Source organism: Mesoplodon mirus, assembly GCF_964341445.2.
Source record: "Mesoplodon mirus genome assembly, chromosome: 10".
Lineage (NCBI taxonomy): Eukaryota > Metazoa > Chordata > Mammalia > Artiodactyla > Ziphiidae > Mesoplodon > Mesoplodon mirus.
This window is the reverse complement of record NC_138986.1, coordinates 12,783,065-12,800,475: the sequence shown is the minus strand read 5'-3', so window position 1 is coordinate 12,800,475 and position 17,411 is coordinate 12,783,065. Positions and strand designations below refer to the sequence as shown.

General features: G+C 38.6%; 2 protein-coding genes across 4 annotated transcripts in view; one reads left to right on the top strand and one right to left on the bottom strand.

The window, feature by feature from the left end:
• Positions 1-16,461, top strand: part of OPRM1 (opioid receptor mu 1) — a gene marked incomplete at both ends in the record, with an annotated part of 169,552 nt that extends 153,091 nt beyond the window's left edge. Inside the window, one exon of the mRNA XM_082633364.1 lies at positions 16,423-16,461. Within this exon, the coding sequence (XP_082489490.1) occupies positions 16,423-16,461 (39 nt within the window). The remainder of the gene's footprint in view (positions 1-16,422) is intronic.
• IPCEF1 (interaction protein for cytohesin exchange factors 1) overlaps positions 1-17,177 on the bottom strand; it is a 74,802-nt gene extending 57,625 nt beyond the window's left edge. For all 3 annotated transcript variants that reach the window (XR_014295085.1, XM_082633362.1, XM_082633361.1), the window contains exons 1-2: positions 17,110-17,177; positions 16,321-16,490 (exon numbers count right to left, since the gene is read on the bottom strand). Coding sequence is in view for 2 of the 3 variants with exons in the window: in XM_082633362.1 (XP_082489488.1) it covers positions 16,321-16,479 (159 nt within the window). In the remaining variant the exon portion in view is untranslated. The remainder of the gene's footprint in view (positions 1-16,320; positions 16,491-17,109) is intronic.
• Between the last annotated feature and the right edge of the window lie 234 nt (positions 17,178-17,411).

The window sequence follows — 17,411 nt, the reverse complement described above, 5'->3', positions numbered from 1 at the left end:
AACTTAGTACGAAAGGGCAGGACTAGAATCCTGGTGATGTTTGTCCTTCATATGCATGCTGGCGAAACTCACCTTCCTGCCTGCTTGCTTAAAAGAATAACTGAGTTATACACACACACACCTATCAATATATTTATATACATATTAGCAATTATATAAACACATATATTAAACATACATAACTATAAATACATACTGCTTTATATTCAGTTTAGCATATGTGTGCTTGTATATTCCATTTTCTGTTAGATATTTTAAATGATTTTAAAATAACAGGATTTCTGATTTCAAATTCTATGGATTGATAAACTATGATATATCCATATGTAATACAGCCATTAGAAATGATGTTGTGGATATATATGCATATTGACATGAAAATATGTCTGTAATATATTGCTTAGTGAGAAAATCAAGTTATAATTTTATTTGTGGAAAACATAGAAAAATGTTTGGAAACAGATACACTAAAATGTTTATAGTGATCGCACCAAGATGGTGGGATCCTAATTCATTTAAATAAATAAATGATCTTAATTCATTTATTTCTTTCTGTCTGCCTCCATATCTGTCTGATATCTTAAAGCATTTTCTTAATTATTTAAGGCATTTAAAAAATTATTTAAATTTTCAAGAAGGAAGAAGCTGGATCCTACCAAAAAAAAGATAAAGTAATTTAAGAGAGAAAGGTTGTGGAAACACCAGAAAAAGCACTATGCACTGCCTACCAGATGAGAGAAGATAATGCTGCATTCCCCTGACTGGGCATTTCAGTCACTGCTGTGAGCTAAGAAGACTGTCCTCTGATACAGCCCAACCTATGTCATTAACCCTGGTGTCCTCTTCCAAATCAGCAGTGCCCAAGCATACCACAGCCTCTTGAGAACAAGACAACAAATGAAACATTTCACAGCCTTAGTGTTTCACAATTGCTTTTGCAAAGTTTGGAAAGAATTGAAAGGAAAATAATATTGGCAACATAAGCAATTGTTCCCACATTGTGTGAATTTAGCAACAAGAAGTTATTAAAAAAAAAAAAAAAAAAAAAGCCTGCCTCAGCTATTGACTGCCCTGGTCATAAAGATATGGATGGGGAACCATTATTTTAGAAATACATTCTGGAACCTACCAAGGAAAATAAATGTTAGGACATGGTGATAGCATCATAAACAACAAATAAATTAAGCCAAAACCAAACACACTACAATGAGGTATCACCTCACACTGGTCAGAATAGCCATCATCAAAAAATCTACAAACGATAAATGCTGGAGAGGGTGTGGAGAAAAGGGAACCCTCTTGCACTGTTGGTGGGAACGTAAATTGATACAGCCACTATGGAGAACAGTATGGAGGTTCCTTAAAAAACTAAAAATAGAACTACCATATGACCCAGCAATCCAACTCCGGGGCATATACCCAGAGAAAACCATAATTCAAAAAGATACACGCACCTCAATGTTCATTGCAGCACTATTTACAATACCCAGGGCATGGAAGCAACCTAAATGTCCATCAACAGAGGAATGGATAAAGAAGATGTGATACATATATACAATGGAATATTACTCAGCCTTATAAAGGAACGAAACTGTGTCATTTGTAGAGATGTGGATGGACCTAGAGACTGTCATACAGAGTGAAGTAAGTCAGAAAGAGAAAAACAAATATCATATATTAATGCATATATGTGGAATCTAGAAAAATGGTATAGATGATCTTATTTGCAAAGCAGAAGTAGAGACACAGATATAGAGAACAACATAAGGATACCAAGGGAGAAAATGGCGGGGGGCAGGTGGGATGAATTGGAAGATCGGGATTGACATATATACACCCCTATGTATAAAATATATAACTAATGAAAACCTACTGTATAGCACAGGGAACTGTACTCGGTGCTCTGTGGTGACCTAAATGGGAAGGAAATCCAAAAAAGAGGGGATATGTATACATATGGATGGTTCACTTTGTTGTAGAGCAGAAACTGACATGGCAGTGTAAAGCAACTATACTCCAATTAAAAACAAACATCCATTTTAAAGACCTCTTCACTCGCCTGAAATTATGAGGGAAGTAACAGAATTCAAAAAGTCCTCAATAATTCCTATGTTCAGGTTTTCAAGTGGTACCTAAACTGTCCCGTTTACCCCTTTCACCCATGTGGTCATCTTGAAGTAAACTGCTCACTTACAGCTGCTGAAACATCTTTTGCCCTGTGTGGATCTGTCATCATTTCACTTTCTCATATTCCTTTCCCATACAAACTCTAGAAACACAGGTTGGCAAAGAGTTTATCAGTTTTACTTAATTGGTTTGAATTGTCTTCACTGAAGAAACTTTTCTAAATATTGGAATTTTGCTCGGGATACACACAGAAGCTGGTTGTTAGCCGAAACAATGAATATGGATATCAAACACATTAGAAGCCCATAATTCATAAAGCATCTCATTTTGTAGAACTCTCAGAATATATTAGGTGTTCAAAATGCTTTGATTAATTGATTTATATAACTAATTGATAATTAAGTAATGTAATAAGTAATTTTCTCAAAAAATGACTGGTGTCTACCCTGTGCCTACTGGTTCTAGGCTCTAGGGACACAGTCTAAACCTGAGAGGTAAAGAATATGCCCTCAGGTGTTGCCATTATAGTGGGGAAAAGAAAACAAGAATATAATAAGCTCTGATTGCACTATAAATTCCTACAGATTCTTTTTATTTAATCTACTTTTTTAATTATTCATTTTATTTAGTTTTTGGCTGCGTTGGGTCTTAGTTGTTGTGTGTCAGCTTTCTCTAGTTGTGGCGAGCGGGGGCCACTCTTCGTTGCGGTGCGCGGGCTTCTCATTGTGGTGGCTTCTCTTGTTGCAGAGCACGTGCTCTAGGCGCGTGGGCTTCAGTAGTTGTGGCTCAAGGGCTTAGTTGCTCCGTGGCATGTGGGATCTTCTGGGAGCAGGGTTCGAACCCGTGTCCCCTGTATTGGCAGGCGAATGCTTAATCACTGCACCACCAGGGAAGTCCCAGATTTTTTTTTCAACCTATGCTAAACTTGCTGAGACACTTTTCCCAAAATCTATGCTGATAGGTGATTAATAATGAAAATTAAGAAAACTTAAATGTCTCTTTCAAAGGGAGAATTAACACACTTCTTACTTTTCTTATGCTGAAAAAATAAGGTGCTCTATATTTACTGAAACTTTTAGAACAGTTGTCTCATGAAAAGAGAAATTCTGGCTTTCAAGTAACATTTTCTGCAGAAGTATATTCAGTTTAATCTAAAAACTGATTAGGTTTTTTCTATAGAGATTCTCATAAAACCGATTCCAAGAAAAATCCCTTCCAAATCTAAGATCCTCCAAAATTCACAGGACCTGCATATACAGCTAAATACTAAAACATCTGATATAGTCCCAGTAACTTGAACCTGAAGACACGTGGAATCATTCAGACGGTGAGGGGAAAAGACGATCACATTAGGGCAGGCAGGTTGGATTCTCAAAGAACTGAAAAGTCTGCATAATATGTATTAAACCACATGGTAACCCAACAAACCTCACCAGTTTACCAAAAATTTTTATGAAATAAAGAGTTGGTGATTCACCTTTTCTATAAGAGGCCCAGGGCTCCCTTGAACCACTGATGCAATAGCACAAATGGCATCAATAAATGGTTACTTCACTACTAAAGAACATGGATTTCTAGTAATTTTATACAAAGAAAGAGTGTACAAAGCTAAAATAGACCAGAAAAGTCAATGACATTGAATCTAAATGAACTCCACATTTTTAGCCACGAACTTGTCCTTCCTCAATTTTCATATTATTTTCCCAGTCTCCCCAGGCTCCAAAACTTGGAGTCATTCTTATTTTAGCTTCAAATGTTTTGTGTCCTATATCAAGTACTCAACACACCTTGCCCTTTCGTATTGTGCCGTGTGTCCCAGATTTTCAGTTTCCCCTCTACTCTAGGAGTTCCTGTCTCCATACTTGCATTCTGTCACCATCTCTTAACTGACCCTCTGAAAACTCCTTTATTCTCCAATACATCCCCTTTATTACTGCTTGGTTAGTGTTTTCACATGCCAATTTCATGAGATCAACTTCAGACTCAAGAACCTGCAGTGGCTCCCTACTGCCTACTGGATCAAATCCACATTCCTACCCTGTGCATTTGAGACCCCATTTACCAGCCCTGGCTCACCTCTAAATGGAGAAGCCATGCAGCCCAGGAAATAGCCTGGCTTCGGTGTTGGTGGATCTTGTTTTTAATCCCAGCCCTGCCATACACTCGTTATGCAACTTTGAGCAAGTTACTTAAATTCCCCGAGCTTCATTAAACTCCCTTGAAAAATGGGAATAATACAATCTCTCTTGCCAGGTTATTATGAGAATTCAATATAATGCCTAAAACAATGGGTTGGCACAGCTCATGTATATTTTCATTCCTTTGTTCACATTAGTCCCCAGACAGGAATGCCCACACACTACCCTCTATCCTTAAAACAAACAAACAAACAAAAACTGCCTTCCAAGGCTGATCTTAAGAGAATCTTCTCCATGAAGACTTTCTACATCCACTGCAACCCACAGGAATAATGTTTTTTGATTGGTGAAAATTATGTTTATCTAGTAAAGAAGGCTGGCCTCTTTGACCAAGGAAATCATGCAGCTTTGGAAAATGATAAGAAAAGAAAAAAACACACCTTCCTAGGTAGAAAGGAGAAAGAATCTTCCAGGAATAAAAGTTGCTTGGCAGAACTCTCTCACATTCGACCCAAAATATTTTCCTTACCCCTGGAATTTCCAGAATTCATCTGTATTGTTCAATCTCGGAGCCATTTTTTTCACCAACTTTTCTTTGATCACGTCACTTACATAGGTCTTTTCCTCTCCACCAGTCTGTAAGTTCTTAAGAGAGAAGAACTGTAGTCTCTCATTTATTTTTAATTCTACGTTTACAACAGTTAGCCCAAATTATTTTTAAGTCCTCGATAAATACTGGTGGAAGGATATGTAGGTGGGTGGGTAGGTGGATGAATGGATGGATGGATGATAAACTTTTCATGTTGGGCTCACTTAAGAAGAGACTTTTAATAACTGTTATCTGTAACTAATATTAAACTGTGCTTTGTAATTAAAGCCTAAATTGTTCAGGCAATGCCTCCAAGTTGTATACCAGCATAATGCATTTGTTCCCTTGATGTATTTTGATAGCTCACATGTGCTCTTGGATAAAGTAAGAAGATACACCACTAAGATGAGTAAATGCTCCTTGAGTAGAAACATTTAAGAACCTCGCTGATTTTAACTGGGTTGTATAACATAATAATATGTATAATGTTTACCATATGATTGGTCTTGGGTATAAATAAAATCCACAATATATTTCCCAAGGAACTATGCTAAATTTTAATTAAGAATTCTTAGAAAAGAAAAATAAGAAGTTATAGCAAAAGAGGGAAATCTAAAAACTGTAAGATATAAGATAGTTTTAACAAGTAAGTAATCACATCTTAAGGACCTATACTGTCACTATTTCGCAGCAACATGCCTGAAGGAAAACAATAATTCAGAACTTTGCTTCTCCTTCTCCAGAGAGAAGATATTGATCACAAACATCAGTCTCCAGCTGTGCCTGAAATCCAGGTGAAATGCTAGAGTGGAGGGAATTCCCTGGGAAACTTTTCTCTCTTTCAACGTTTCTGCCCCCAGCCTGGTGATCTGGATGAATGAACCCTTGTTTTCAGCCAGAGGCCATGGCTAGAAAGAATCTAATAAAATAAACTCTGATAAGATGTTAGCAAAACGGGAACTGCTGTGTGGGACCTATTTGGGACCATGGAGCCCTTCTAGCAAATCTCAAATTGGACCTTTTCCTGTATTTTTAAGAATGGATGTGACTATACGTGACTATTTTTTAAAGAGACATAGTTTTGCTGGAAAATTATTTTCTAGCAAAAGCAGTCCTGGGACATTCTCTGGCACTGAGGCAAAGTGGCTGTCTGCAATCCAAGAAGAGAGCCCTCACTAGGAATCAACCATGCTGGCACCCTAACCTTGGGACTTCCAAGCCTTCAGAACTGTGAGGAAAAAAAAACTGTTATTTAATCCACCCAGTTTATGGTAGATTCTTCTGGCATTCAGATCTTAAAAGGGAGAAGGTCTTGAGTTTCTGTAAGACTCACTGGTTATAACTGTCTCTTGCTGGGAAAGATGATCTTTCACTAGAGAAATGGAAGTATAATCTTCACCTGCTTAATGGGAACAATCCCCAACTCATTTGTTGCCTGAATGTAAAACACAACAACAAAATAAGATACCTTCACTCTAACAAGAATTTAGCAAATCATACCAAGGATTGTGCTGTGTAATATGAGGGATAGAAGAAGGAAGACAGTAGTCCACATAACTTTAAAACAGATTTTTTTTCCCTCCATATAATTTGAAAGCTCCTTCATTCAACTCTGACAAAGACAGGGGAGATTGGTTCAAGATGGCAGAGTAGAAGGATGTACTCTCGCTCCCTCTTGCAGGAACATGAGAATCACAACTAACTGCTGAACAGTCATCGACAGAAAGACACTGGAACTCACCAAAAAGATACCCCACATCCAAAGACAAAGGAGAAGCCACAAAGAGACGGTATGAGGGGCACAATCACAATGAAGTCAAGTCCCATAACTGCTGGGTGGGTGACTCACAAACTGGAGAACACTTATACCACAGAGGTCCACCAACTGGGGTGAAGGTTCTGAGCCCCACGTAAGGCTTCCCAATCTGGGGGTCCGGGAATGGGAGGAGGAATCCGTAGAGAATCAGACTTTGAAGGCTAGTGGGATTTGACTGAAGGACTTTGACAGGACTGCGGGAAGCAGAGACTCCACTCTTGGAGGGCACACACACAAAGTAGTGTGCTCATCAGGACCCAGGGGAAGGAGCAGTGACCCCAAGGGAGACAGAACCAGACCTACCTGCTAGTGTTGGAGAGTCTTCTGCAGAGGCAGAGAGTGGATGTGTGTTACTGTGAGGACAAGGACACTGGCAGCAGAAGTTCTGGGAAGTACTCCTTGTCATGAGCCCTCCCAGACTCTGCCATTAGCCCCACCAAAGAGCCCAGGTAGGCTCCAGTGTTGCATCGCCTCAGGCCAAACAACCAACAGGGAGGGAACCCAGCCCCACCCATCAGCAGACAAGTGGATTAAAGTTTAACTGAGCTCTGCCCACCAAAGCAACAACCAGCTCTACCCACCACCAGTCCCTCCCATCAGGAAGCTTGCACAAGCCTCTTAGATAGCCTCATCCACCAGAGGGCAGACAGCAGAAGCAAGAAAAACTACAATCCTTCAGTCTGTGGAACAAAAACCACATTCACAGAAAGATACAAGGTGAAAAGGCAGAGGGTTATGTACCAGATGAAGGAACAAGATAAAACCCCAGAAAAACAACTAAATGAAGTGGTGATAGGCAACCTTCCAGAAAAAGGAATTCAGAATAATGATAGTGAAGATGATCCAGGACCTCAGAAAAAGAATGGAGGCAAAGATTGAGAAGATGCAAGAAATGTTTCACAAAGATCTAGAAGAATTAAAGAACAAACAGAGATGAACAACACAATAACTGAAAAGAAAAATACACTAGAAGGAATGAATAGCAGAATAACTGAGGCAGAAGAATGGATACATGACCTGGAAGACAGAATGGTAGAATTCACTGCTGTGGAACAGAATAAAGAAAAAAGAATGAAAGGAAATGAAGACAGCCTAAGAGACCTCTGGGACAACATTAAATGCAGCAACATTCGCATTACAGGGGTCCCAGAAGGAGAAGAGAGAGAGAAAGGACCCAAGAAAATATTTGAAGAGATTATAGTCGAAAACTTCCCTAACATGGGAAAGAAAATAGCCACCCAAGTCCAGGAACTGCAGAAAGTCACATACAGGATAAACCCAAGGAGAAACGCGCCAAGACACATAGTAATCAAATTAGCAAAAATTAAAGACAAAGAAAAATTATTGAAAGCAGGAAGGGAAAAACGACAAATAACATAGAAGGGAAATCCCATAAAGTTAGCTGATTTCTCAGCAGAAACTCTACAAGCCAGAAGGGAGTGGCATGATATACTTAAAGTGATGAAAGGAAGAACCTACAACCAAGATTACTCTACCGGCAAGGATCTCATTCAGATTCAATGGAGAAATCAAAAGCTTTACAGACAAGCAAAAGCTAAAAGAATTCAGCACCACCAAACCAGTTCTACAACAAATGCTAAAGGAACTTCTCTAAGTGGGAAACACAAAAGAAAAGGACCTACAAAAACAAACCCAAAACAGTTAAGAAAATGGTCATAGGAACATACATATCGATAATTACCTTAAATGTGAAAGCATTAAATGCTCCAACCAGAAGACACAGGCTTGTTGAATGGACACAAAAACAAGATCCATATATACGCTATCAAAAAGACACCCACTTCAGACCTAGGGACACATTCAGACTGAAAGTGAGGGGATGGAAAAAGATATTCCATGCAAATGGAAATCAAAAGTAAGCTGGAGTAGCAATACTCATATCAGATAATATAGACTTTCAAATAAAGAATGTTACAAGAGCCAAGGAAGGACACTACATAATGATCAAGGGATCAATTGAAGAAGAAGATATCACAATTATAAATATATACACCCAACATAGGAGCACTTCAATACATAAGGCAACAGCTAACAGCTATAAAAGAGGAAATGGACAGTAACACAATAATAGTGGGGACATTAACACCTCACTTACACCATGGACAGATCATCCAAACAGAAAATTAACGAGGAAAAACAAGCTTTAAATGACACAATAGACCAGATACATTTAATTGATACTTATAGGACATTCCATCCAAAAACAGCAGATTACACTTTTTTCTCAAGTGCACACAGGACATTCTCCAGGATAGATCACAAAGCTTGATCACAAGATTGTGATCTATCTTGGGTCACAAATCAAGCCTCAGTAAATTTAAGAAAACTGAAATCATATCAAGCATCTTTCCTGACCACAATGCTGTGAGATTAGAAATCAATTACAGGGAAAAAAACGTAAAGAACACAAACATATGGAGACTAAACAATACGATACTAAATAACCAAGAGATCACTGAAGAAATCAAAGAGGAAATAAAAAAATACTTGGAGACAAATGACAATGAAAACATGATGATCCAAAACCTATGGAATGCAGCAAAAGCAGTTCTAAGAGGGAAGTTTATAGCTATACAAGCCTACTTCAAGAAACAAGAAAAACCTCAAATAAACAATCTAACCTTACACCTGAAGGAACTAGAGAAAGAAGAACAAACAAAACCCAAAGTTAGCAGAAGGAAAGAAATCATAAAGATCACAGCAGAAATAAATGAAATAGAAACAAAGAAAATGATAGCAAAGATAAATAAAAATAAAAGCTGGTTCTTTGAGAAGATAAACAAAATTGATAAACCATTAGTCAGACTCATCAAGAAAAAGAGGGAGAGGACTCAAATCAATAAAATTAGAAATGAAAAAGAAGTTACAACAGACATTGCAGAAATACAAAGCATCCTAAGAGACTACTACAAGCAACTCTATGCCAATAAAATGGACAACCTGGAAGAAATGGACAAATTCTTAGAAAGGTATAACCTTCCAAGACTGAACCAGGAAGAAATAGAAAATATGAACAGACCAATCACAAGTAATGAAATTGAAACTGTGATTAAAAATCTTCCAACAAACAAACATCCAGGACCAGATGGCTTCACAGGTGAATTCAATCAAACATTTAGAGAAGAGCTAACATCCATCCTTCTCAAATTCTTCCAAAAACTTGCAGAGGAAGTAACACTCCCAAACTCATTCTGAGGCCAACATCACCCTGACACCAAAACCAGACAAAGATACTACAAAAAAAGACCCAACATCACTGATGAATATAGATGCAAAAATCCTCAACAAAATGCTAGCAAACAGAATCCAACAGCACATTAAAAGGATCATACGCCATGATCAAGTGGGATTTATCCCAGGAATGCAAGGATTCTTCAATATATGCAAATCAATCAACGTGATACACCATATTAACAAACTGAAGGAGAAAGACCATATGATCATCTCAATAGATGCAGAAAAGGCTTTTGACAAATGCAATAGATGCAGAAAAGGCTTTTGACAAATTCAACACCCATTTATGATCAAAACTCTCCAGAAAGTGGGCATAGAGGGAACCAACCTCAACATAATAAAGGCCATATATGACAAACCCACAGCAAACATCATTCTCAATAGTGAAAAACTGAAAGCATTTCCTCTAAGATCAGGAACAAGACAAGGATGTCCACTCTTACCACTACTATTCAACATAGTTTGGGAAGTCCTAGCCACGGCAATCAGAGAAGAAAAAGAAATAAAAAGAATACAAATTGGAAAAGAAGAAGTAAAACTGTCACTGTTGGCAGATTACATGATACTATACATAGAGAATCCTAAAGATGCCACCAGGAAACTACTAGAGCTAATGAATGAATTTGGTAAAGTAGCAGGATACAAAATTAATGCACAGAAATCTCTGGCATTCCTATACACTAATGATGAAAAATCTGAAAGAGAAATTAAGGAAACACTCCCATTTACCACTGCAACAAAAAGAATAAAATACCTAGGAATAAACCTACCTGGGAGACAAAAGACCTGTATGCAGAAAACTATAAGACACTGTTGAAAGAAATTAAAGATGATACCAACAGATGGAGAGATATACCATGTACTTGGATTGGAAGAATCAATAGTGTGAAAATGACTATACTATCCAAAGCAATCTACAGATTCAATGCACTCCCTATCAAATTACCAATGGAATTTTTTACAGAACTAGAACAAAAAATCTTAAAATTTGTATGGAGACAAAAAAGACCCTGAATAGCCAAAGCAGTCTTGAGGGAAAACAACGAAGCTAGAGGAATCAGACGCCCTGACTTCAGACTATACTACAAAGCTAGAGTAATCAAAACAATATGGTACTGGCACAAAAACAGAAATGTAGATCAATGGAACAGGATAGAAAGCCCAGAGATAAACCCATGCACCTATGGTCAACTAATCTATGACAAAGGAGGCAATGATATGCAATGGAGAAAAGACAGTCTTTTCAATAAGTGGTGCTGGGAAAACTGGACAGCTACATGTAAAAGAATGAAATTAGAACACTCTTTAACACCATATATAAAAATAAACTCAAAATGGATTAGAGACCTAAATGTAAGACCGGACACTATAAAACTCTTAGAGGAAAACATAGGAAGAACACTCTGACATAAATCACAGCAAGATCTTTTTTGATCCACCTCCTAGAGTAATTGAAATAAAAACAAAAATAAACAAATGGGACCTAATGAAACTTAAAAGCTTTTGCAAAGCAAAGGAAACTACAAACAAGACGAAAAGACAACCTCAGAATGGGAAAAAATATTTGCAAATGAATCAACGGACAAAGGATTAATCTCCAAAATATATAAACAGCTCATGCAGCTCAATATTAAAAAAACAAACAATCCAGTCCAAAAATGGGCAGAAGACCTAAATAGACATTTCTGCAAAGAAGCCATACAGATGGCCAAGAAGCATATGAAAAGCTGCTCAACATCACTAATTATCAGAGAAATGCAAATCAAAACTACAATGAGGTATCACTTCACACCAGTTAGAATGGGCTTCATTAGAAAATCTACAAACAACAAATGCTGGAGAGGGTGTGGAGAAAACAGAACCCTCTTGCACTGTTGGTGGGAATGTAAATTGATACAGCCACTATGGAGAACAGTAGGGAGGTTCCTTAAAAAACTAAAAATAGAATTACCATATGATCCAGCAATCCCACTACTGGGCATATACCCTGAGAAAACCATAATTCAAAAAGAGACATGTACCAAAATGTTCATAGCAGCCCTATTTACAATAGCCCGGAGATGGAAACAACCTAAGTGTCCATCATCGGATGAATGGATAAAGAAGATGTGGCACATATATACAATGGAATATTACTTAGCCATAAAAAGGAACGAAATTGGGTCATTTGTAGAGACGTGGATGAATCTAGAGACTGTCATACAGAGTGAAATAAGTCAGAAGGAGAAAAACAAATATCGTATATTAACACGTATATGTGGAACCTAGAAGAATGGTACAGGTGAACCCGTTTGCAGGCAGAAATAGAGACACAGATGGAGAGAACAAACGTATGGACACCAAGGGGGGAAACTGGAGGGGCTGGGGTGGTGGTGTAATGAATTGGGAAATTGGGATTGACATGTATACACTGATTTGTATAAAATGGATGACTAATAAGAACCTCCTGTATAAAAATGAATTAAATTAAATTTTTAAAGAAAGCAGTCCTTATTCACCATCCCATTTCTCAAAATTCCCATGGGTAAGGTAAATGCTGATGATTCCTAAATCTGATTTATTTATGAAATCAACAAATATTACTTGAGTGCCTAGGAAGTATCAGACACTACCTAAGGCGCTAAAGATATACTACGGTCTTTCCCTACAGAGATTATTATCAATTATGGAAAACAGCAAGTCTAACAACATGTACGAAAGAGGAAGATAAGTGTATACGTATAGGTTGCTATGGGAGAAGAAGAGGCAGCCTAATTTGGGTCAGAGGAAAGGTAAGAACACCTCGAGGATGCGCTATTTAAACTAAGATTTGACTTATGAGGAGGAATAAGCTTGATGGAATTGGGTGGGAGAAAGACTGTACAGCATGAAGGCAAAGAGCTTTCTGAGCTGAAAAACAGCATATGCAAAGGCTTAAAGAGACAGCCGGCATATAGGACAGTAATAAGGAATTAAATGCAGTTCTGTAGTTGAAGCTTGGGTGGAGGTGGGGAAGCTGGGGAAGTAAGATAGGTACAGGTCAGGAGACGCCCAGGAGCCAGGAAATGAACTGGTACTTTTATCTAGAGGCAAAGGAAAACAATTGTGTGGATTTCAATCCAGGATTTTAAACAGCCTGGATTTTTAAGTCTGTTCAACTTGAATATGGTTTTGTAAGACATGGCATAAATTCTTGTGTGCTGCATCTCATTCTATGCACATAATATGGGGTGTGAAAAATGGTAGATGACTGTCTGGATTTGACCTTTCTCAAGGAAATCTGGGTAGTACTTTTTAAAGCAGCAGAGAGTGATGGAAGAAGGCAGTACACCATGCATCAGTTACTAGGTAACAGCAATGACAAAACGCTGAGAGAGGTGAGGGCGATGTCTCCTCAGGTTGTGTCAGGGAACAAGAGAGACAAGCAAGGGGATCCCATGAGCTCACTTGTACTTGCACATAAGAACGGCCCCACGTTTCCCTTCTAGAGTTGTTCTCTCCAAACCCCATTGAATGCAGACAATAGGTGAGTTGAACCACATCATTTATCCTGGTCCCTGCATGGAGTCAGGTTGGCATATGACAACAACCGGGGGCTGAAGAGTCAAAGGGGCTAAAGAGGATCTATTTGACCCTCTTCCCTTAGGTCACTTGGGTCACTTGGAGAATGTACACATGTTCTATGAGTCTCAGCCTTCCCAACTTTCTAAACGTGGTGACAATTGCTACCTTGGAGGGTATTTTGGAGAAGTTAAAAAGAGTGTGTATGAAAGGTACCTCGACTCTCCCTTGACATACGGTAGGCGAAGGTACCTCGATAAGAGGTGGCTCTGGCTGTGATGCTATCAGCTCCGTTACCATATGAGAAAGAATGGGGAACAGGGAAGGTAGAAGAAACAGAAGTTTGTTCATAAGACGTTGGTGCCTTGGGAGCTACTTTATTGAATCTGAATTCCTTGAGTGGCAGAAAGTAAATAAATATTCTCAGCCTGAGGGTACGTGTTCGGCAATTATTTCACAGTTGATATTCACACAGATAGCAGGACTATGACTGTTAATTAAGTATTCACTGAGTAGCCTTTTTTCCCCCAAACAAACATATAATTAAGATGCCAGAGTGTGTGTGTGTGTGTGTGTGTGTGTGTGTGTGTGTAGAGATTATTCCTCTGTAACACAGTCATAGAATTAGGAAGTTGAAAGGGTCCTTCTGTTATATACCACAAGTTTAATAGAATAATTCTGTGGCCAAATAACAGTGAATTTATTCTCCATTCAATGTTTCTAATCTAATTCTATTCGAGTACGTGATTTGCTATGTGAATATTGCTTTATCTGTTTGCATGACAGCAAGTGAGGCCAGGGGTGCCCAAGGGGGTCCGATGCTCTCTCCTCTTCCTCTTTCTAATCTAGTCTCAGTCAACAGTGCTGCTCCCGGTGGAAGCATGAGATTCCTAATGCCTAAAATAGGTAATTCATTGCTCTTCTAAGAGAAGCTTAAGCCAAATGAACTTATGAAGCCAAATAAGCCAAATCTGTAACTATGTGTGGTTCAGAGGGGACTCGATTCCATGAAGACAGGAACAGCACCAGAACATACGTGCAGAATAATGTGACTGAATGAGAAAATTAATGCTATGCTTATATCTGAGTTTTGTTACTTCCCACAGATGTGTCATGCTCCCTCAGTACCCAATCCTTCCAACAGCCTCGGAAAATTCCTAGAGAGCTATTAAAAGGTAAATCAGTAAGCCCTCTCATTTCATAGAAGATGCAAACTATCACTTGCACAACTAACCAAAAGCAAGAGCCTAAAATATTATAAATGAGAGGGAGAAAGTTATATTAACCACAATTAATTAACCTTCGTTAAGAAGGAAGCTGTATTTGTTCAGGAAAAATCCCTTAGGATAGAAGGTGAGACCTCCAGCTCCAGTTTGCCTTAATTTGGGTAAAACTATTCCATGCTAGACAAGATGGTAAATGTATCCAGGAGGGGAGAAGAAAAGAGAGAAGAAGAAGATAGTGGAAGACTGCATACTCTGCAAGGTGTTTCTTTCTTGTGAAGCTCCCAAATATTTGATAAAATTGTTAAAACTCACCAAAAGCTCAAAAATATATTTTTTTTATAAAACTCAGTGAGAATTTTGTACCATGTTTTGGGTGAAACCAAATCTGTAAGCTTGGGAACGGGGGATGGGGGAGGGGGAGTACAGAGAAAAGCACAGGGGAGGATGCTTATTCCAGGGCACTGGAATTGGATTTGGGTCCAGTTTAATCAAATCCTTACAGGACAGGTGCCTTGGGTTATGTGGGTACACAATTTTTTGATTAGTGGCCAGTGAATGTAAATTTATCAACTAAAAATTTCACCCACAAACTACACGGGGCACTTATTTTACGTTTATAAAGTTATTTGCCCTAAAGCTCTGTTGCTTGAGAGATGGGCATACCCAAGTCATTTTAAAAGAATGGTGTCACATAAAAAGAATTTTTCTGGCTTGTGGTCAATTTTTAAATGATTTTCCCTTAATGGATTAAAGGACATCCATTGCTGACCTTCACTCTACCACAAAGAGAAACTCAGGCTCTCCTGAGATCAGCAAATGGCTACTCGGTGTTCGTGGAGAGAGTTCCTTTGTGAGAGGTCTCTACTCAATATTCGACAAATAGCGTTGTTTTCAGAATGTTTCAAGCCAGGAAAGATCAGTACACATTTTAACAGTAACTTTATTTGCAGCCCTTTCCAACAGAAACCTCGCCTGCAAAGCAGACCACAAAAGTGAAGTGCCTATTACAGGATAAATTAGGCAGCTTTCTTATCAAGTGTTGTCCAAGCATCATTAGTTTAATGCCTTCACTGTACATGCCAAAGAACAAGAGATGACAGTCACCAACGCAATGCCGGCACACAGGTTAGCGATTCCAAAACCAACCCACCTGATAGAGAAGGTCAGAGGAAAAGAAGATAATAAAGGAGGAGAAAAGAAAATAGCTTCCTGTGGACTGAATCCATTTACACCCCAATAGGTCTTAAAGTTGAGTCCCATTTTTTTAGTAGAGCTCTTAACAATGTCAAGTTCCCATATCAAGTGCTGTCCAAGGAAATCCTGAAATGATTAGCATCATGGAAGAGTAACATTAACAGGCCCTGAAATCCTCCTTCAATAAGGATATATATTTGGATGCCCCTCTTCAACCAAAGATTAGTCAAGCAGGATGGTTTTCTCCTCCATCAAGTATAATAGAATAATCTACATATCTACAGAAACAGTTTCTAGAACTTATTTGTTTCTTTGCTCTGTTCCAAGTCCCAGAAATAAAAATGATCTTTCCCATGGGGATCACCTGTTCCACAATGATCTTGGACCCACCCTTTGTTAAAGAGTCCTGGGACAGGAGGAAGACAGTGGACTCACCATTTGATTGCTGTACCAGTACAGAGATGATCCCTTCAGGACCACCCAGAACTTTTTCCATTTGTTGCCTAGGAAAGTTCCTCTTTCCTTTTTCTTACATAGCCACCCTTGGCAGTCAGCGTGCCCCAGGTCTTTACATGATATCCTCCTCCGACTCATGGTGAAAAAACCTGCAACAATTATGTGAAAAAGGTAGGTAACATCGTACCCCGATGTATGTGACAGACTGAAAGATAACTGTTTGCTGTTTACCTCCAGGAAGTTGGATTTTTGTACCAAGATTTATGCAAAGCAAATGCAAAAAGAAAGTAATTTATCGATTTTATTTTTAACCATTCATTTGGTGCTTAGAAGGTACAAGATATGATCAAAGAAACAGTGAGACTCACATGCAAGTGTTAGTCTAAGAATATTCTTCAATGGAATAAGCTGAAAACATGAAAATCATGAGTCTGGCAGGCACATCACTGCACTAACACAGCTCGTTTCAACAATAATAGCAGTAGTTATGCAAGAGATGCAAAAGGGTTAATGCCCACCTAGAAACACGGCCACTTCCCCGACTCAGTGCCAGTCTTTCTAAGCTCTATTGACATACCACGGGGATTAATCCAAATGAACAGCATGTCGTTATTTCTTAAAATCGATCCAAAAGAACCCCAAATTAATCTGCCATCCACCTTCTGATATTAGCATTAAGACAGACAAAAATCAGATCCTAAAGAAGGCATCCAGGAGAAAGGGCACTCACACACACAAACGGGATAAAGAAACAAAAGATCTAATTACCTTTAGTTTTCTTTCTCTGCTTCTGACGCAAGGGAACCTGCTGGAAATGCAGGAAGGAAAGAAAAGAGGAAATTTCTGATTGTGTTGTAACATTTGTAACGAGAGAAACAGGGAGGAGGTGGCAGTATGTATGAGCAGGATGGAAGCTAAAAAAAAAACTCTCCAAGCAGAGCTAAAGGGGAGCTACTAGCTGAGGCACAAAATGTGCTAATTAGAATCAATAGACATGGAGCTGCACCTGAAAAAAACATGTAACAGCATTTATCACTAATGTTTCCTGTTTCCACCCACAGGCATCTTTC